General features: G+C 36.9%; 2 protein-coding genes across 3 annotated transcripts; one reads left to right on the top strand and one right to left on the bottom strand.

Annotated features, from left to right (window-relative positions):
- The first annotated feature begins 10698 nt into the window (after positions 1 to 10698).
- LOC126715675 (golgin candidate 4-like) lies at positions 10699 to 15107 on the top strand. 2 transcript variants are annotated; one of them, XM_050416417.1, is made up of 7 exons: positions 10699 to 10990; positions 12799 to 13014; positions 13143 to 13214; positions 13376 to 13578; positions 13825 to 13879; positions 14041 to 14205; positions 14766 to 15107. In XM_050416417.1, the coding sequence occupies exons 2-7, from the start codon at positions 12820 to 12822 to the stop codon at positions 14865 to 14867; spliced, it is 792 nt and encodes a 263-aa protein (XP_050272374.1). In that variant the 5' UTR covers positions 10699 to 10990; positions 12799 to 12819; the 3' UTR covers positions 14868 to 15107. The 2 variants fall into 2 exon arrangements, with proteins under 2 accessions (XP_050272374.1, XP_050272382.1); XM_050416425.1 differs by lacking the exon at positions 10699 to 10990 and adding an exon at positions 11014 to 12040.
- Positions 15108 to 18883: 3776 nt separating this feature from the next.
- Positions 18884 to 21444, bottom strand: LOC126715669 (protein PIN-LIKES 2-like). The gene is made up of 2 exons (XM_050416404.1): positions 21262 to 21444; positions 18884 to 20750 (listed from the first exon to the last, which is right to left on the bottom strand). Exon 2 carries the CDS (start codon positions 20718 to 20720, stop codon positions 19362 to 19364), a length of 1359 nt encoding a protein of 452 aa, XP_050272361.1. The 5' UTR covers positions 20721 to 20750; positions 21262 to 21444; the 3' UTR covers positions 18884 to 19361.
- Positions 21445 to 21770: the final 326 nt, after the last annotated feature.

The following is a 21770-nucleotide window of genomic DNA, read 5'->3' as shown; positions in this document are numbered from 1 at the left end:
AACCAACTTAGTCTTCTCCATCCTAGTAACATTCTTCCCATATGTCACTTCACCTAAAAATGTTATGTTATGTGTAAGGAAGTAGTTTTTGAGCCCAAGTGACATTGGGCCTAGAATGAAAATAGGCCCAATCCTGACCAGCCCGTTCTGAGGATTAACCTCTTTGAAAGATTTGAACCTTAGACCACAAACTAGGACTGGATTCTATTCTCATTGAGGATGCTATAGGAGATTCGAGGATGAGACACTTACCAAGCCACCAAGGAAGATGTACTTGCTGAGCTACCGAGGAGGAATTTTGGGAAATGCAGAATTGTCCGAGGAAGCTTCCTGAAGCTTCCTGATAGAGCAACAATCATCTCCGCATCAATGAAGCACACCTACTTGGTACAATCATATTTGTTAATGAATGATTGGCCTGAACAGTGCAGAAAGCTCCAAAAGTCTCCATTCATCGTGAAAGTAGGGAAGCAAAGAGCCTGATGGGACAAGAAGCCTTCCAACTGTGCAGGGACAACACATCCTTCAGAAGAAAGTAGGGTAAATATAAGGGAGGATAAAGGCAAAGAGGAGGACACACAGAAAGTAATCCAAAAAATCATAAAGAGAATTGTAGAGAAAGAACAAAGTCTTAGAACCCTTTTTAGAGCCTATTCTTGAGAAAAGAGTGTCTTGTTTCCCCTGTTTATGAATAATATCATCACATTTGCATAATTTTACATAAAGCTTTATTCTTGTTCAAATCTCCAACTGTGGGATATTAGTAGCCTTATATTACAAATTAATTGTGTTCTTAGGAGGATAGTTCATCATTTTAAACTTAATGTGTAAATTTCATTATATTAAAACACAAAATTGTGATATTTGATCAAAATAAATAAAATAAAATACTAAATTTTTAAAAATTTTGTAATAGAATTTAGTTGGAGTAGAATTCTAAATTTCTTAAAAGATAATAAGTAATTGTTAGAATTTTAACTAGCATAAGCTATCCTAACAATTAATATAAGCCATTTAATATTTTGGTAATAAAGATTCATCTAAAGTATAAACTATTTTTAATACTTTAAAAAAAGAGAAAAGAAGAAGAAGAAGCTATTTTTATAATCCAAGTTTAGTAGGAGGTGGGGGTATTATCAGGAATCACAATAGGAAGTGGATCAGAGGTTTTTCCAAATCCGTTGGTATTACCACCAGTGTTATGGCAGAACTTTGGGCCCTTAGGGATGGTCTCAAAGCTGTCTATTGACATGCATTTGCCTACTGTTATTATTGAGTTGTATGCTCTCTTAATTGTTAGCATGATCTCTGGAGTTTTGGCCTTTTCTAAATGTTTATCCCCGCTTGTTGATGATTGCAAGGCTTTACTTGGGAGAATTCCTCAGCATCAGGTGAAGCACTGCTTTAGGGAAGCCAATGCTGTGGCTGACTCTCTTGCTAGAAGTGGTGCTACTATGGAGGATAATTTTGTTGTGTTTAATGTCCCTCCTGCTAAGTGCTAATATTGGGATGCCTTTGTACCAAGATGCTATCAGGTATGTGTACCTAAGGCACTGCTACGGCAGTGCCAACTCTGTGGATTTGGTTTTATATATCCCGTTAACCAAAAAAAAAAAAAGATAATATTATATAGTTTATATTTAAGAAACAAATATACCTATTTTTTAACACAATTTATCTAGAAAGGCACCTAAATATTTAAATAGCAAAATGATTAATAAGATAAAAGGTCAATAATAATGTGATGTATGTCAAAGAATCATTAAATTTGTTAAAAAAAAATGATAAATTTGACATAAAATACATCCCCAACAACTAAAAATTATTCTATATTTCTAAAAAACACAAATTAATTAGAAAATACCAAATTACTTACATATGAGAAAAGAACAATAATTCATACTTTAAACTTCTAATACCATTAAAATATACACAACTGTAAGGACACAAAATCTTTAACGGCCCAACAACGATGTTGGGCTCGCACACGGAAAGTCCCTCACAATAATATTTGTAGAGAGTGGGCTTGAAAGGCCAGCGTTGGATCACAGGGCGACATTTCGGGCCGGACTATAGGTGAACCAATATGAGAAAGAGCTTTGGGCTGGATATTCAGGCCCTTCAATCTTGTATCCAGGAGGATTTGGCTCCTCGGATCATGTCCGAGGAGCGATGGTGCTGTCCCCGGTTACCCGTCGGTGGGTTTTTATGTGGTGTCCGGCGTATATTATCCAGGCATTCTCTTTCATCAAGTCTTTCTCCAGAAGCTAGATGGGAGAGGTCCTCCTTTTGGTCACATAACATTCTCTTTTATACTAGCCTACGTTCGTTGTCCTTCGTCCACGTGTAGGGTCGATCTTTCCAGGACAGATATCTGTCCCATCAGTCTAATCCCAAAATTGCTGGAGATGATCCATAAAACCTAAGATCCCGGCTCTGTTAGGGGCAGTGTCATGTCAGGGAAGGGTATTAAAGACAACTTCCCCAGGATATTTTCTGATCTTTCTAGCTTACTCGTGTTCCATTTCTATCCATGAGGTTTTGGACCTGCCGAGGACGAAACCGTCCTCGGCTGTGTCTTCGGGCCACTTTTTATGTTTCCTAGTTTCGAGCTTGGGCCCTGGCCTCCTTCAGTTTAGGACCGGTGGGCTTCCCATAAGCGCGTGGGCCGGACCCATAAACTATTGGACCCCACATTAGCCTCTCAAAATCCTGCTGTCCAACGTCATGGTAGGACAGGTGGATTTTGATGATGTCAAGCCCTTATTGCCGTTCACTTTCTTCGGATCTTGATCAACACTGGCGACTCTCCCCCTCCCCAAGGAACGTACCGGTCTACGAGCCGTTTTTCCTGGATTTGCGTACGTTGCCGTTATGCCGCGTGGTTATCTGCAGCGTGTCTTTAATATCTTCCCATTTACGAGACCTCCCAGATATAACGGTTACTGATGGTGTGGGAGAACGAAGCGGCACGTTATACTCTGGATTTCCCTGGGGATTTGAGTGTGTTACATACCCTCTTCTTCGTCCCCTATATAAAGAGAGAAGACAGAGGGTGACTTTTTCATATCCGAATCCCTCACGTTCTTCCCAGAATCCACTTCCTCCATCCGGTTACTCCCTATTCAATAATACCTCTCTCATAGTAATCCACCATGAACAAATCCTTCCTTTCCCAGAAACGCCATGTCCTAACAAAACTCGAGATGGCTCGGTCGGGGCAAGGATGGCGGAGGCTTAAGATTTGCCTCCCCATTCTTTTAGCCAAAATCCGAAGCAGGGACTCGTCACACCCCATTTCTGGTGTGACTGAGTCGAAAACCTCCCTTGTCATCTCCATCTGCTCTCTCATGAGCATACCTAATATGGCTCCCCTTTTCCCTCTTTTGCTCCTTTTACTTTCTTTTCATTGCTTCCCTCTTCTTCTCCTCCTTCCCGCTCATGTCCTCCATCTTCTTTTCCCCTTGCATTCTTCAGCGACAAGAGTTTGCTGAAGTGCTTCCATGTGTTCCAATTCTTCTTCCTTCTCCTTCATTATTTTTGTATAAGGTTCTTCTCCTGATATGAGCAGTACTGAGGCATAGATTTCAGAGAGACTTTGAAGGCGAGTTCAGAAGACACCTGATGGTTTACTTATTTGTATTACGGAGGTTGTTACTGTTTTAGCAGTTCATTTTTTGTATAGACTTGATTAAGCCCTTCCTTGTACGTTGTAACAATTTTTCATATTAATAAAAGTTATTGTTACTCTATTTCGTATGTCTTGTTTATATATTCTAACAAATGTGAAAGCGCTGCTCGGCATAATAGTATAGCATTTGAATCAATAATAACTAAGGCCAAAGTAATCGTTGATAAAAAGATGCCACGATAACTTTAACAAAATTATTATTCAACATAACAATCCGATCAGTGAGGAATGAGACTTATCTTAAAATTAGCCGTGATGGGTATTAAATGCTCGATAAGGTGTAAGAAGTAGTTATACGAGGACATGTTACCCTTTCAATGAGCAATTTCCTTAGGCTAACGATCATCGGTTCGTAACGCCATATTCTTAACACGCTGGCCTTAACCTTTTCCAGTCGAGAAACTTCTCCATCCGAGTAGTTGATTTCCCAAAAGGCCTGAGTCCGAGGACTTCGCACAGCCAGGGTTTTGCTTAGGACTTATACTTTTTCTTTTAGGTGCTCGGTTTCCCCATAGGCTTGAGTCCGAGGGCCATGCAAGTCCTAGGTTCTGTCCAAGACTTATAAGATATCTTTTTAGTACTTGGTTTTCCCATAGGCTCGAGTCCGAGGACCATGCAAGTCCTAGGTTCTGTCCAAGACTTATAAGATATCTTTTTCGTACTTGGTTTTCCCATAGGCTTGAGTCCGAGGACCATGCAAGTCCTAGGTTCTGTCCAAGACTTATAAGATATCTTTTTCGTACTTGGTTTTCCCATAGGCTTGAGTCCGAGGACCATGCAAGTCCTAGGTTCTGTCCAAGACTCTTTGAGTTCTGATTCTCCCTTTCATAAGGCATTTCCCAAGGCGCCGAGCAGGGGTTGTCCTCGGCCATGGCCATTGCTCGGCGTGGGCCACAGTACCTGGGCCCTTACGCAAAGCGGGCCCGGGGCCACGAATCCACTTAGCCCATGAATTAAGAGATATTTCTGCAACTTCTGGCCACGTGGTACTCTCTGATGTCACGGTGACCGAGGTGCGCCTTTACGAGGCTTTTTAATCTTGTGGTTGCAGTTGATGTTGGAAGTTGAGCCAGGACTGTTTTGTCTGTAGCGTTTCTTGGGACGCCACGTGAGTTGACTGCCATCACCTTGTCTTTTCCAATAAATGGGAGGGAGAGAAAGTTGCTTTATATACGCACAAATCCTTCGGATTTTCTCCCACATCACAGCTTCCATATCCGGAGCTCTCCTCCTTTAGCATAACATGTTTACGGCAAGGGTTGGGAAGAAAGAACTTTCTCCGCCGCAGATGCACCCTGCCTTCATGAGACTCAGAATAGTACGGTATGGGCACAGGAAGTTTAAGTTCAGGAGAATACTTCATTTCGACCGAGGGGGAAGGGAATCTTCCCCTCTTTTAGTCAAAATCCGAAGCAGGTTCTGTCCATGCCAGAATTTTGGTGTGGCAGAAGAAAGATTTTCCGCCATCAGCGCCTCTGCTTTGCGGCAGGCGTATATTTAGAGAAAGGCCCACCACCTCCAACTCCCTGCACCTTTCCTTCAACGGTGTCAGGTTCAAGTTGGGTCTCTTTTGCTGTTTGAGTTGTGGGCATGTGAAAGCATTGAGGAAGAACAAGGTCTTGGAGCTGTAGCCAACCTCTCCTCTGATCTACCTCCTCAGCTTCATTTTGTTCTCTTGTATTTTCCTTTCTTCTTGGTTATGTAGTGAGCTTCGACACAAACTGATTCCTGCTTTTTCATTGTACGCTGTACTATTTCTTTGTTTTAGTAAGAATGGAAATTTCTTTACTTGTTTTGAACATTGTTTCTTTGACAACACTGTTTCTTGAATGGGTATGCCCTATGTGTGCGTTTCTTCAAGAATATTTAGAGCAAAATGGCTTGAAGCATAATTTAACTAATTCCAATTTACCAACACTACCAGGCATTATATCGATAATTCATAATAAATCAAACTTAAGGAACTAACCGGGATATCAGTTGGATATTCTGTGATAAGCGCGTGAATATCGTCCAAGGCTGATGATTTCTAAATAATCCATCCGAGCAATCGACTGGGAAGTAGGGAACTCCGATGGCGCTTTTGTGTACTTGGTTTCCCCATAGGCTTGAGTCCGAGGACCATGCAATGCCTTGGTTCTGTCCAAAAATTTTTTTGTATTTGGTTTCCCCATAGGCTTGAGTCCGAGGACCATGCAATGCCTTGGTTCTGTCCAAAAATTTTTTTTTGTATTTGGTTTCCCCATAGGCTTGAGTCCGAGGACCATGCAATGCCTTGGTTCTGTCTAAAAATTTTTTTGTATTTGGTTTCCCCATAGACTTGAGTCCGAGGATCATGCAATGCCTTGGTTCTGTCCAAAAATTTTTTTGTATTTGGTTTCCCCATAGGCTTGAGTCCGAGGACCATGCAATGCCTTGGTTCTGTCCAAAAAAATTTTTTTGTATTTGGTTTCCCCATAGGCTTGAGTCCGAGGACCATGCAATGTCTTGGTTCTGTCCAAAATTTTTTTGTATTTGGTTTCCCCATAGGCTTGAGTCCGAGGACCATGCAATGCCTTGGTTCTGTCCAAAATTTTTTGTATTTGGTTTCCCCATAGGCTTGAGTCCGAGGACCATGCAATGCCTTGGTTCTGTCCAAAAATTTTTTGTATTTGGTTTCCCCATAGGCTTGAGTCCGAGGACCATGCAATGCCTTGGTTCTGTCCAAAATTTTTTTGTATTTGGTTTCCCCATAGGCTTGAGTCCGAGGACCATGCAATGCCTTGGTTCTGTCCAAAAATTTTTTTGTATTTGGTTTCCCCATAGGCTTGAGTCCGAGGACCATGCAATGCCTTGGTTCTGTCCAAAATTTTTTTGTATTTGGTTTCCCCATAGGCTTGAGTCCGAGGACCATGCAATGCCTTGGTTCTGTCCAAAATTTTTTTGTATTTGGTTTCCCCATAGGCTTGAGTCCGAGGACCATGCAATGCCTTGGTTCTGTCCAAAATTTTTTGTATTTGGTTTCCCCATAGGCTTGAGTCTGAGGACCATGCAATGCCTTGGTTCTGTCCAAAATTTTTTTGTATTTGGTTTCCCCATAGGCTTGAGTCCGAGGACCATGCAATGCCTTGGTTCTGTCCAAAATTTTTTGTATTTGGTTTCCCCATAGGCTTGAGTCCGAGGACCATGCAATGCCTTGGTTCTGTCCAAAAATTTTTGTATTTGGTTTCCCCATAGGCTTGAGTCCGAGGACCATGCAATGCCTTGATTCTGTCCAAAAAAATTTTTGTATTTGGTTTCCCCATAGGCTTGAGTCCGAGGACCATGCAATGCCTTGGTTCTGTCCAAAATTTTTTGTATTTGGTTTCCCCATAGGCTTGAGTCCGAGGACCATGCAATGCCTTGGTTCTGTCCAAAAATTTTTTTGTATTTGGTTTCCCCATAGGCTTGAGTCCGAGGACCATGCAATGCCTTGGTTCTGTCCAAAATTTTTTTTTAAGATCTCTTTTTTTGGAGGTCAGCCCCTTGGCCATGACGGGGGGAGCAGACTTGGGGTCGGAAGCCCCTAGAGAAACCCGCGCCGTTAGCGGTGCAAGGCGTAACCCCTAGCAGAAGTTTATGGCGGAGCAACAACTGCACGTCGCCGAAAATGAGAAAGACTCGTGAATCTCCGCTTGCTAGAGAGCTGACTTATGCGCCACTCGCGCCAACGCGCAAGCCTTCCCACAGACGGCGCCAATTGTAAGAACACAAAATCTTTAACGGCCCAACAACGATGTTGGGCTCGCACACGGAAAGTCCCTCACAATAATATTTGTAGAGAGTGGGCTTGAAAGGCCAACGTTGGATCACAGGGCGACATTTCGGGCCGGACTATAGGTGAACCAATATGAGAAAGAGCTTTGGGCTGGATATTCAGGCCCTTCAATCTTGTATCCAGGAGGATTTGGCTCCTCGGATCATGTCCGAGGAGCGATGGTGCTGTCCCCGGTTACCCGTCGGTGGGTTTTTATGTGGTGTCCGGCGTATATTATCCAGGCATTCTCTTTCATCAAGTCTTTCTCCAGAAGCTAGATGGGAGAGCCCCTCCTTTTGGTCACATAACATTCTCTTTTATACTAGCCTACGTTCGTTGTCCTTCGTCCACGTGTAGGGTCGATCTTTCCAGGACAGATATCTGTCCCATCAGTCTAATCCCAAAATTGCTGGAGATGATCCATAAAGCCTAAGATCCCGGCTCTGTTAGGGGCAGTGTCATGTCAGGGAAGGGTATTAAAGACAACTTCCCAGGATATTTTCTGATCTTTCTAGCTTACTCGTGTTCCATTTCTATCCATGAAGTTTTGGACCTTCCGAGGACGAAACCGTCCTCGGCTGTGTCTTCGGGCCACTTTTTATGTTTCCTAGTTTCGAGCTTGGGCCCTGGCCTCCTTCAGTTTAGGACCGGTGGGCTTCCCATAAGCGCGTGGGCCGAACCCATAAACTATTGGACCCCACAACAACCTTTAACTATTAATTAAAAAGATTTTTTTTTAATTTATGATAAGAGAGAAAAAAATTGTGTTATACTGTATATAACTATTTCTATATATTAAAAGGGTTTAGAAAGTTAGTTATGACTTCAAAAAAGTCAAAAATACTCCTAATCTAATTAGATAATCCATATTCTTAAAAAATAAAAAAATAAATAGGGTTAAAATTGTAATTTGACAAAATTTAAAATATAAAAAAAAAAAAAAAAAAAAAAAAAAAAAAAAAACTACCAGATAAATTTTTTTCATAAATATTAGTACTCTCTATTTGAATATATCTCACGTACGTTTAATACATTTTTTTTTTTTCTAAAAACTAGCCCACATTAAATCTAACCGTTTACTTATTTTCAAATCTTAAATTTTAGTTTCTTAAAAATTCATTCCTATGTAACCTCACTAACAATAAATAAATTCAAATTGAAAAATAACCTTAAACTCAAAATAAATAAATAAAAAAGCCTCATCACACATGCAGAACGCGAATTATGAGGCTAGTTTATATTAAACTAGTGTGTAACCCCGTGTATATGCACGGATATATTTAAAAACAATCAAAATTACATACATATATATATATATATATATATATATTGTGGGGACCGGCCCAGAATAATAGGTTGGCTGGGCCTTGGGCCCGTCCGAGGGCCATTCTGTTCGAGGAGACGTCGCGACCCAGAATCCTTGCTTAGGCCCACTGGAGCAAAGAGAACACGTCTGAGGAGTAATTACTCCTCGGACATTCCAAAATCCAGGTCAAAGGTGCATCCCAGCTACTATAGTCCTCACTCCAAGCACGTAAAAAGAAAGGAGACCCAAAATATCCCAGCAAAGGCTGTCACCACCACATTAAATGCACCACAACTACTCTCCTGGCCGCATTAATGAAGAGAAGACCCCTGAACAGTGCTACATTGGTCACTGCAATTCACAAAGAACTGGTAAGGGTGTCTGATGGGACAGGTGCTCAAGTAGGGGTTTGGATGATCAACAAGTGTAGGGCCCAGATAATAAAAGAGGGCCTACATAATATGTAAGAGTCCCCCAAGAGAAGGGGACGGAGAGAAAGAAAGAGAAAAGGAACAGAGGAGCAAAATTTCACTGTACGAATGTATACCATGAATGAAATTTCCCCCTTCACATCCACTTTCTTCATTCTTGTCTCTATATCTCCTGAGCCCATGCAACGAACCATTTAAACCAACTGGAACCAAGTTCTTAAGCCCACACTCTACAAAAATTCATTGTGTGGGACTTTTTGGGCCAAGACTTGACCACCCAGGATCTGGTCAACTAAAATCGTGTCCCTACATATATAATTTAGAATTTAATTAGATCTAGACTCTTTTGTTTTTGCATTCGATAATTTACTTGCCACAAAAATTAAAAAAATTAAATGGAACACATGCACAAAATTGAACTCCAATTAAAATTCAATTTAGAATCTAATTGAATTTAGACTCCTTAATTTTTGCACTTAATAATTCACTTGAAACACAAATTTAAAAATTAGATGAAATGCATGGTGTAAAATTAGATTTTAGTTTAAAATTTAATTGGATTTTCTCTTAGTTTTGGCTATTAATATATATATATATATATATATATATGACATATAAACTTTAATTGTTTTTAGTTATACAAAAAAATGCTCATTAATATAAAATCATTTAAAAATTATATATTTTTATAGTTTACTTATATTGGACTGCTCGTTTTTTACACTAAATTAACTCATTTGACACAAAAATTTAAAAACTTAAATTGGATGGGACACATGACATAAAATTAAACTCTAATTAAAATCTAATTTTTACATTGAATTAACTCACTTGATACAAATATTTAAAAACTTAGATTAGATGGGACACATGGCATAAAATTAGTCTTTGACTAAATTCCAAATTGAAATATAATTGAATTTTCTCTCAATTTTACCTATTATTATATATATAGATCGGATGGCTCAATGACTATACATTTTTTTAAAGAGTAATTTTTGTACTAATTATAAATTAGCTTTGTCACAACTTTTAGAACAAAAATTACAATTTTTGTCACAATTATCTTATGTGGTAGAATGTAATTAGTTAAATGTTTCTTTCAAATGAATCTTTTTTTTTTTTTTTTACCACATGAACAATTGCGACAAGAATTGTTGTAGTTTGTTACGTGCTCCTAGAATTTTTCTTTTTAAAATGTATTCAGGTAAACCTAAGGTGATTATCTTTTGTTTTTGTTTTTTTAGAAACATTGTCTTTTTATTCTATTGGCTAATTATGGGCTTATTAAGTTTTTTTTTTTTAAATGACTTATTATCAAAAAAACGTGATGTGGTTTATTTTTATTCAAATCAACGTGGCACTAGCTTCGTAAAAAAAAAAAAAAAAAAAAAAAAGAGAAATGATATGGTGGCTAACCTAGAAACCAAAACGTGGCACTGTCATTTTTATATGTCACCTACGCCATTCTCTTTTCATATATCCAATTTACCTTCTCTGTTTTCTCGATTCTCAAAAAAAAAAAAAAAAAACCTTCTTGTTTCTTCCTCAATTTCAACTCTGTCTCTCTTTCTGCAGACATTGGTGTAATCTACCTCAAAAATGTTAGCTTCTGATTTTATTTTCCTTGAGTCCAAATTTGAAAAAGCCCTGATATATATATATGCTTCAAAAAAAAAAAAAAAATGTCAGCGGAGCCATGGCCACCCAAGGCCAAAATGTGCTTCTGTACCAGGTAAAGGGCGAGGCAAAAGTGGATTTCAACAAAAAGCTAGAAGCAGAAAAAGGTTTGTGTAAAACATTACGATTGGGTTACTAATCTTGTGATGACAAAGATGATGATTATGCATTTTTAGGATTGCATTGATTTTGTTTTATAGCCATAGAAATCTTCAATTAACTTTCTGGTTCTTTTTGTCCTTTTGACTTTTAGGTATATTGTGATTCATCCATGTCTCATAACTATCAAATATCATTATTTGTGTATATTTTGTAAAACACGAGAAGTATGTATAATAATGCTATGTTTCAATTGTTCCTTAATAATTAATTTCAAATTTATCACGTTATTTATTAAAAATATAAGCTTTACTTCAATCAGGCGTGAAGAGGCCTTTGTAATTGACGACTTCTTTTTTTCATTTTTAATCTTTTAGAGTGGCTTGTTTATATATACTTCATGTTTACTTGAGTCTCGCCCTTTTTTATCAATGAATTTATTCTGGAAAAAAAAAAAAAAAAAAAATTGAGTCTGCTTCCACCTTATTAAAAAGATCACATTATTTGTTTCTTAGTTTAAAATAAGAAAAGAAAAAGACCCATTTATTATTATTATTTTTAATAATGAATGAACTTGAGGACATATGTTATGTGTGCTGTCTGAAGATTTAGAAATCATTATGACGCAGGCCTAGGAGGAAGCTACAAATTTTTTTTTTTTTTTTGCATTTTTTTTTTCATATTTTAAGTTTTTATTTATTGAGTTGTGATTAGGATGAAATTTCATGTGCTTAGATAGAATTTAGTTTTGTATTTGGATTAGTTTGGATTTGTATTTGAGTTCAGCTAGGATTACTTGTTATCTTTATCTATTTCTTTCCCGGAAGCTCTAGAAAGCTCTTAATAATATTCACAAATTCATTACAAATTTCATTTTTGTTTGGTGGTGAGCCCAAAAAACCCTTAGATGGAGCTGTTCTAGGCTGTCTTGCATCACATTCAACAATTTGTTGTTTTGAGATGTCTGATATTTACTTTTTCTATCCTTGAGAGAGAAAAAAAAAATCTTTGCAGGAGGATCTCAAATCACTACAGAGACAAAGTGATTGTGAAATCAGGTTATGATTTTCTTGATATTACGGCTTTTGACTTTGTTTTTGTTTGGTTTTCATTTATAAGGCTATAGGTTCTTGTTTAGAAAGAAAAATTATGTACACTACTTTGCTTAAAGTTTGGTGAGAGAGAGATGGATGAGGAGGAGAGGGGGAGGCGGTCAGTACTAATTCTTAATAGCATCTGATTAGTATAAGTCCCTAGTGACAACCTATTGGTTACTATTTTCTGGAAAAGAAATGTATCAGTCTTTTTATAATAAAAAAATTCAGGGTGGGTTTATTTATTTAGTTTTTGGCTTGCTCTTAAAATTGCAAGACACGTGTGAAAGTCTGTTAGGTAATTCTGTTAGCTTTTCATGCTTTGATTTCCTATTTAACAACCGAGTAGGTATTTCTTTCTTTCATTAAGTAATTATCAAGAATATAAAATTCCCTCCTCTCCTCTCCTTTGGCAACCATCATGATGACTCATCACTTCTTGCTTGAAATCTCCAATAAATTAAAGGAAATAACCCTCTCTTTAGAGGAAAGAATGCAGCAAATGCAGCAAGAATCTTCCGCCATAGCTACAGTAGCTAGTCAAAACGTATCGTTTTCTTGATCTTTCTATGTTTTTTTTTTTTTTTTTGGTTAATTATTGGATTTACAGTGCATTGTTGCTATGTTGCATTTACATTTATAGATAGTAAGATTTCTGTTTTCTAGATGGATTTGGCATCTGAATTTATCTAGTTTAAAACTTTCCACCTTCATCAATATAGGAATTTGAAGTCTCTGAAAAAATGGACGAGGATAATGAAATCGTTAAACTACGAAAACATTGTCAATATTTGGAAGAGTATTTGCAGCAGGAAATTTCAAAACAAGATTCGTCCAAGAACATTGAAATTCTGAATGACTTAATTCGTGAAAAATCTGCTGAGATTTTAAATCTAGAAAAAGCTTTGGGTGGCTGCACTGCTGAAATTGATATACAGGTAAACAAAGGAATACTTTTTTTTCCTTTTTTCTGTTTTGTGTGTGTGTGTGTGTGTTTTGGGGGGATTGTAACCAATAGAAACCCACATGACATGTTAGGTCATTCACTTTGATTACTGATGTATAGGAGAGACGATTCAAAGGACAGTTGGCACGGGCAAAAGAAGAAGAAGCAGCTAAACTTTCAAAGCTTTTGGAAGTAAGGATTTCCTTCCTTCTTATGATTTTGTTTCTTGAAGTCATTTTTTATATGCACATTTTTAAAGCTAGCTGGTGTGCACTTTCTATTAGAAGTGAATGTCTGCTCCATAAATTTTTATATACTTATGGAAGAAATTTCTTTTGATTTGTCATCTCCAGGATGCAAATCAACAGGCAGAAGTATCAAAGCGAGAAAAGGAAGAAATATTGGCAAAGTTTTCCCAAGCTGAAAAGATGCTAGAAGAATGGAAAAGCAGAGTACATAAGCTTGAGGAAGACAATGCAAAAGTACAGCGTTGTCTTGAGAATAGTATAGCAACTCTTAATCGGTTGTCAATGGATTTCAAAAATCATGTTGACAGGTTAGTAGGTTTAATTTTTGAATTAAACTATTGCTTTTAGACATTGGTTATCCGTTATCATTTTATTATTGTATATGAATACATTGTCTTCACCACTACATTGCCTCGTGTGAGGTGGGAGACTGTAAACACATAATAATATGACTTTTATTATTGTATATGAATACATTGTCTTCACCACTACATTGCCTCGTGTGAGGTGGGAGACTGTAAACACATAATAATATGACTGGTAAATGTTGGCAGGCGCCTTGTGATCAAGTTACTAGTGACCTACTTCCAAAGAAATCACAGCAACGAGGTACGTTTTTTCATATTAAGATTATAGTTCCTTCAGTATGCACGCTGGGAATGGAATCTCTGTTCCCATGTTTTACATGTGTAAAATTGAGACAGTTTTGATGCATAATCCACTGCCCTACATTTCTTCTACTTAGAATTTTTTATTTTATATTTGGGCAGGTTCTGGATCTTATTGTTCGCATTCTGCAATTCTCTGATGAAGAAAAGCAAAGAATTGGTGCAGCTCAACATGGTGTTGTTCGTGGAGTACTAGGGCTACCTGGCCGCCTGGTTGGTGGCATCTTGGGAGGAAGTTTGGCTGAATCAGCGGCATCAGAAAACCAGGTAATCATTTTTTTCTAAAGATTTGGCTGGTGGATGTCTATAAAAATGCATTTTGCTTGCTCAGGATCTTTTGGTGCTTTCCATTGTTGGTGGGTTTTTTTTTTTTTTTTTTTTTAATATATATATTTTTTTTGCATGTGGTCATTTGGGCATGATCTTTACTCTAGGCTAGATTGGGGGCAGATATGATTTTGTTCATGTTTCTCATATGGCCTGAAAAATACTTATCAACAAAATATGCTGACCTGAAACATGCCCAGTTCTGAAACTGAGGCTGATCAAATTGTTACAATGTTTATATTGCCATCTTGATGGCAATGAGTAGCTTGACTGAGCACTTTCTTCTCATATAATCATGAGATATGAGATGGTGGATGAGGTTGTAGGTTCAAGATCCATTGGGTGCATATAACTTATCAATAATAATAATAACAAAATGCTGCCATTCTGGCATGTACTGTAAGCATTAACATTCTAGCCAGATATCAAGTATGCATATGTGAATTCTGTCTACTAAGCAAGGGATATAGTTAGTCTAAAGCATATATTATCTCTACCAGTCCCTTGCAGCTCTGTGGGTCGATTTTCTTCTGAAGGAAACTGAAAGAGAGAGAAGGGATTTGGAAGATGATGCTGGGAGACCTAAAGAAGATTCACATTGAAGAAATTCAAATGCTGCAGTTGCTGATGCACCCAACACCCTACGTTCTCTTCATGTAAAAAGGGGGGGCCAAACAATTTGAACTGTCTTTTTCACACTACATTTTGGAGTTTTCATAATGATAAAAAACACGGATAAACAAATCTTATATTGTCTCATTTCGATTTTGTTTACCGGAACCAAAAATTGTGGGTGCTATGCAGTCTTGAGTGTGGTGCTATTTCATGATCGTTGTGGTGTGTGGTACACTGGTACTATCTCATGATCGTTGTCATGTGTGTATAGAGTCTCGGATATAAAAGTTGTCAAGGACTATTCGTGTCACTTCTTACAAATTGGGCATCTACAAATATTACCACCTCTAGACAAATGTCCTTGTAGTAAAATAAATGCTAAAATACAAAAGAATAATAATAATTACTCACTCTTACATAATATAATCTTAGAGTAATGTTACTGTTACAAACTACTAATATGGTTAATTTTTTATTAGTTTTTACCTAGATCCACCATTGATATTGTTTTTTCATTTACCAATAATCATTTATCACATTAGCAGTTTGTAAATTTTTTTGTAAAAATGTTTGTATCTCTAGCATTATTCATAATCTTTGTGGGGCCCGATAGTTTATGGGCCAAGCCCACTTGCTCGTGGGAAGCCCGCAAGCCCAAGCTGAAAAAAGTTATGGCCCAAAGCTTAAAAATATAAGGCCGAGGATGGCCCAGATATGCAGCCGAGGACGGTTTAGTCCTCGGCAAGCCTAAAGCTCCCTTGACAGAAGGGGTAAAAGAGAGATATAAGAACAAATCCGTAAGAAGATCTAAAATATCTCAGGGAAGTTGTCCTTAATACCCTTCACTGATAAGACTTTACACCTAACAGAACCTGATTTTTAGGCTTTATTAACCATCCCCAACAATTCTGGGATTAGATTGACGGGACAAATATCAGTCCTGGAAAAGTTGACCCTACACGTGGACGAGGGACAACAAACGTAGGCTAGTATAAAAGGTAAGGTAAACTAATTAGAGAGAGGGGAGTGGAGGGAGATTCACATCTGACTTCCTGGGTAAAACTCCAGGGATGAGAATGACCGGACAATATAAGTGCACCACCACGAAAAACCCACCGCCGGATAACCGGAGAAAGACATTAGTGCTCCTCGGACATGATCCGAGGAGTCCAATCCCTCAAGTTACAAAGTTGTAGGGCTTGGATATCCAGGCTGAAGCCTTTTCTTATCTGAGTTTCCCTAAAGTCCGGTTTGGACCAACGCCCCGTGACCAGCCGCTAGCCTTTTAAGCCCACTCTCTACAAATCTTATTGTGAGGGATCCTTCACGTGCAAGCCCAACGTCCTTGTTGGGCCGTTTGAGAATCGTGTCCCTACAATCTTATTGTGATTTAATTCATATAGTCATAACAAAATTCCAAATTACTATCTCTCATATATGTGTTTTTAAATATAAGTATACATACTATTATTAAATGAAACTAAAATACATAATTTAATAACTTAATATTTAATAATTTAGTTCATGTAAGAGTTTTATAAATAAAGCGGACAAAATCATTGTAACTTAATTAGTTGACACTTTTTTATGTGTCTATGATATCCAGAATTCAAATCTTCTCTTCTCAATATAACTATTGAATTTTGTCAAAAATTGTTTTCCAATAAAGTACTATTGTACATGAAATTAATTTGATTAATAACCAAATGAGAATTTATCACTACTAAAATATAGGAAAATAGGTTCTCAAAAAAAAAATTGTAGTAAATAATTTTTAATGAAAACTTTATTTGAATAAATTATATTAAATAAGTGTCATCTTGGTTTCATTTTTGAGAAGTTGGAAATGGTGTGACTTGTAGTGCACTGGAATATTATAAAGAGAAAATGGTACGCCAAACAACGTTATTTTCTCGTAATTTGTCCCTGCAAGCTTCTATAGTTATATTTTGACATACACACGCGTCTGTATGCTAGGATTTTTTTTTTTTAATTAAATTTAGGGAAGTGTGCTAGGAGTTGACGGAATTAATTGAAAGTAAGGGGAGAAGTACAACATTTAATCTTGTTATTTATTTTTATTTTTATGTAAACTACAACATTTAATCTTGACAACATAATTATGCAATTAAATTCATATAGACATAATAAAATTCCAGACCAACATCTCCAATGTTTGTAAATACACATAATTATTAAAGGAAACCAAATGATAAACTTCTAAATTTTTAAAAAAAAAATCTGATAAACTAAACCCACAGAATGAAGTCAATTTGGCAAGGCTACAGTGATGCGAGATTGATATATATGTTAGTATCTATGCTATAATGTATGGGTGTAAACCAAAGGTTTCACATTTACTAAAACTATGCATTCAAATATAACAGTATAGATAACATGTAGATGACATGGCTGATTGATGAGGAGAATATCATAGAGGGAAATACAAATTCTATGGCCAATCTTCCTTTTGGTGTCGAATCAAACACGTTCAACATTGACAACTTTTAGAATACCACTAAAACCCATGTTACATTGGTGTTTGGGACTAGTTAGAATGTCTCATTCTGGTGTCGAATCAAACACATTCAACATTGACAACTTTTAGAATACCACTAAAACCAATGTTACATCGGTGTTTGAGACTAGTTAGGATGTCAGGAACAAGTACGTGTTTTGGAGTCATATAACTCCATTACTCCCAATTTGAGAGCAAAGCAAAATTATTCCATGCACTCATTGTACTACATTTTTCGTTTTACAAAATATCTTCTCTTTATTCTCCTTATACAAGAGGTTATACAGAATATGTTCTTTTTATTCTCCTTATACAAGTGGTATTCGTCTAACAAACTTTGTCTCAACTCTCAACGACTCTAAAAAGTACAAGAAAGAAAAAAAAAATGGCACAAAGGATAAGGAGAGGGTATCTTATGAGATTGACTACAACAATGAAAGTAGTACATAAACCTCATAACTATGAGAGGGTATCTTATGAGATGGTCTTATGAGACCGCCCTTTCATAATATGTAGTACCTACACATGTAAGACTCACACATACTATAAGAGAGGTTTTATGAGACCATCTCAAAAAGATACTTTTTCCATATCTATTTTCCAGTTTCCACATTACTATGAGATTTTTGTTGATAATCTCATAGAATTTTGGACAACAAATTAATAAGTTAGTAGTGATATATCCATGATACCAACAACAGATCTACAACAAAAATTATTTTCCAACAAATGCAAACTGATAAAATTAGGTGGTGAACCTATCAATCTCAACCAGCACCCTAACATATATTGTCAATGCAAACAACTCCAGAGTTCTGAAGGTAAGACGAATATGCATGATTTCCAAGGTCAAATGAAAAGGCCTAAAATGGGATCTAAGTAGGTTAGCATGTTTCAATCCTAAACAAGCAGTCCAATACATCATTTTTCAAATGGCTTTTAATGCATATTTCTGCCTGTCTGCTAAATTTTCAAGTCTTAATCACAAAATCAGTTTAAAGAACCAAAATCAATCATATCTCTGATTTCAGTAACTGTGATCTGAGTATATGGAATCAGCCACCGGGTTGTACAATCCAGTAACTTGGGAGTTTCAGCGTTCATGGTCCATGGTACCATAGCCACTATTTACTGCTTTTGGCTCGATTAATATCTGGTACTACCAAAAAAATTCCAAAAAACCTAAAGACATATATTAAGCATAAAAGAAATTATGCTTTAGATCCACTTCCCATTTAACTTTTACTGTACTTCCCCTTTTCAGTATTTTAACAGACTGATCACTAGGATTCAGTTAGACAATGTCAACTAATTGAAAATTTGGCATTGTTATGTGGAGATTTTTTCCTTATCTAAATTCTGAATGAAATGAAATACTATTCCATAAGGAAAAAAAAAAAAAAAAAAAACCAAACAAACAAACAGAAAAACAAACATATAATTCTAAAAATGATCTAATACAAACAATTTGGGTAATGGGTCAACTTTCAATAAATGATGTATTCATTCATTTATTTAATTGGAAAACCATCAGTACAAGCTGGATTTATAACACAAAACACGACAAGCATGGTTTTGAACTTTCAGTATCAAATGAAGAGAAAGAAAAAGGGGAGGGCGGGTCTAAGCCTTTCATTTTCAGGTGAAAACAAGGCATTGACATAATTTAACAAACATTTCTGAGCTATACACAATTTCTAATCAAAATAAGATGACTAGATTGGGTGCTACATAGCTTTTACAGACAAGAACCTACTCAAGTTTCATAAAGGAACCATCAATTTACAGGGGAGAAGCATCATTCACTTCCATCACCAGACCCACCAGAGAACATAGAGCAGCAACTAAGCAAGTAAACCTTACTTAAACAAATATGCTGTAATGAACAGAGAGACTGCAGTAATCTGATGGCATTTAACCAATAGACTGAGGGCCTTTACGACAGAAAAATATGACGCAAACCTCAAACATATGAGATTATTTTGAAGTAGATAACAATATACAAGGAAAGGGAGAACAGGGCAAACACATGCTGCCAGAATAGCAGTGCTGAAGCTTCACTAACTGCATATCCCCTCAAGCTGGCAATTGCTCCCAATAAAATTGCACTCGGTGTTGTGTATTGCAACAAAAGCACAAATCTGTACATTGCATCACCATGGACCAAAAAATTCAGCTTATCAGACAAAGCAACAATACCAATTCCAAGAAGAGGAAGCACCAAGAGCCTTGCCACACTTATACCAATTGTAGTTCGAAGACCAAGTTTTGAATCAATTGGCCCCTCAGCAAGCATACCCCCAAGAACAAGCATCACAGAAGGCACCATTGCACCGGCTAAAATCTCTAAACTGTCAGTGACAAAAGATAGTGGAGCATCATATCCAAAGAAAAAAGCCTTGATCTGAGGCACCATCCCAACAATGATAGCTAAAAGAGAAGCAATAGTTGGGGGTTGAAGTATGTGCCGTATTGGAGTTTGTACAGCAACAGTTCTGATCCTCTTGACAACTTTAGGCTCAGCCAAACACCTAATGGACCTGGGACTGTTCGGAGCTCCTTCTCCTGTAACCTCAAGGTCAGGAACAGACGACTGAGATACACTTGATATGCTTTGGAAAATTCTAGCAATAAAGGGTTGCTTTGAATGCTCAGTTTCTTTATCTTCCATACCCGGCCATTCAGCTTCAACAAGGAGAGGCCTACTGGCATCATTGACTGCTTGTTCCTCAATCTCAATCTCAGCCCCTTCTTCAACAATCTCATAGTACTCCAGTGGAGGCTCCATCATGTGATACACAAGGGTATAAACAAGAATCACAGAAACCCATGAGGAAAAAGAGACATAAGCCACCCCTCTTGAATGACAATGGGGCCCAAATGGATTATCTTTAGTATGACAGACAGATCCAACAAGTGCAAGAGGGATATTTCCAGTATTACCAAATGCAGTCATGATAATGGTAAATCTTTTAAACTGTGGAGGTGGGCGGCAAATTAGCACGACTATGCACCCAAGGAGGCAACCAATAGCTGTACTGATTACAACATTAATTGGAATAAACCACCAATCAGCAAAGTTCTCAACTGTAATGCTTTCACCCAGTTCAGTAAATATTAGGCAGGGCAAGAAGAGAGCAAAAACAAGCTTGCTGAGAAGCTTAAATGTCGCTTTTGGGATTATTTTGGTTTTGGGGTGTGCAAGAACCAGACCTATAACCGTAAGGGAAAGAAGTTTCATCAAAGGGATTATTGCACTTAGTATATCTTCACCACTAGTCTTCATATTGTTTTGATAGAGCTCAATTAAGTATCGCGACATTTTTCCTTCTTAAAAAATCAAAAATTCTCTCTGCAATGAACCAAACAAAAAATACAAATACAAAAACTCAGATCAAATTCAATAGTAGTTCTGGTTCCTATAACACCAACAACATAATATCTAAAACCCCACCAAAAAATTTGCACTGCCACAACATGAATTCAGCATATTATCCATAAAATTATCATAATCAATCACAATACAAGAGTCTCACAAACCTAATGAACTAAATCTCAAATTTAAATTGGACAGATTATCAAGAAACGCAAAAAGATCCATAAAAACACCAACTTTAACAAGATTACCACAAAGGCACAAACCACATCCTATAAATCAAAGAAATACAACATGGGGTTTTCACAAACCGCGTCCAAAATTAACGAAAAACACATTATGTGGTTTTCTAAACACCAAAAGACGAAGCGGGTATCTATAATTTTACAAGAAAATCAACCAGAACAATGCTTTTATCAAACATTCAACAATAACATCAAAACTAATTTGCGATTAAAAAAAAAAAGTGTAAAAGAAGAAAACTTACAGATCACAAAAAAGAGTGGAGAGAGATTCTGGTACAGGTTTTGAGTTGAAGAGAAAACACATACGAGGATTCCTCAACAACCTTGGATTAACTGATTCTTAACCAACGAGCTGGCATTGGTGAATGGCTAATTAAATAAAATTGGCCCATTTAACCATTATGATTTGGTACGGAATAAATAGTGATGTATTTATTATTCTGTTTCTATGACTAATGATTGCTACGCTATAACGAGCAAACGCTACTACGACACCGTATTATCTATGCTTCTCCCAAAAAAAAAAAAAAAGGAAATCTTAAATACGGCCATGCAATACACTTAAACGCAGATTAATTTTTTAAAAAAATATTTTCTTGTAAGAAAAAATGTTAATAATTAGTGAGTCACATGAAATTTTAATGAATTAATATGTACATATTGAGTCACTTGGCCTAAGAATGTTATGTTATGTATAAGGAAGTGGTTTCTGAGCCAAAATAACATTGGGCTTAGAATGAAAATAGGCTCA

This window comes from Quercus robur, chromosome 1, assembly GCF_932294415.1.
Source record: "Quercus robur chromosome 1, dhQueRobu3.1, whole genome shotgun sequence".
Classification (NCBI taxonomy): domain Eukaryota; kingdom Viridiplantae; phylum Streptophyta; class Magnoliopsida; order Fagales; family Fagaceae; genus Quercus; species Quercus robur.
The sequence above is the reverse complement of the archived record's forward strand: the minus strand, read 5'-3'. Positions and strand labels throughout refer to the sequence as shown.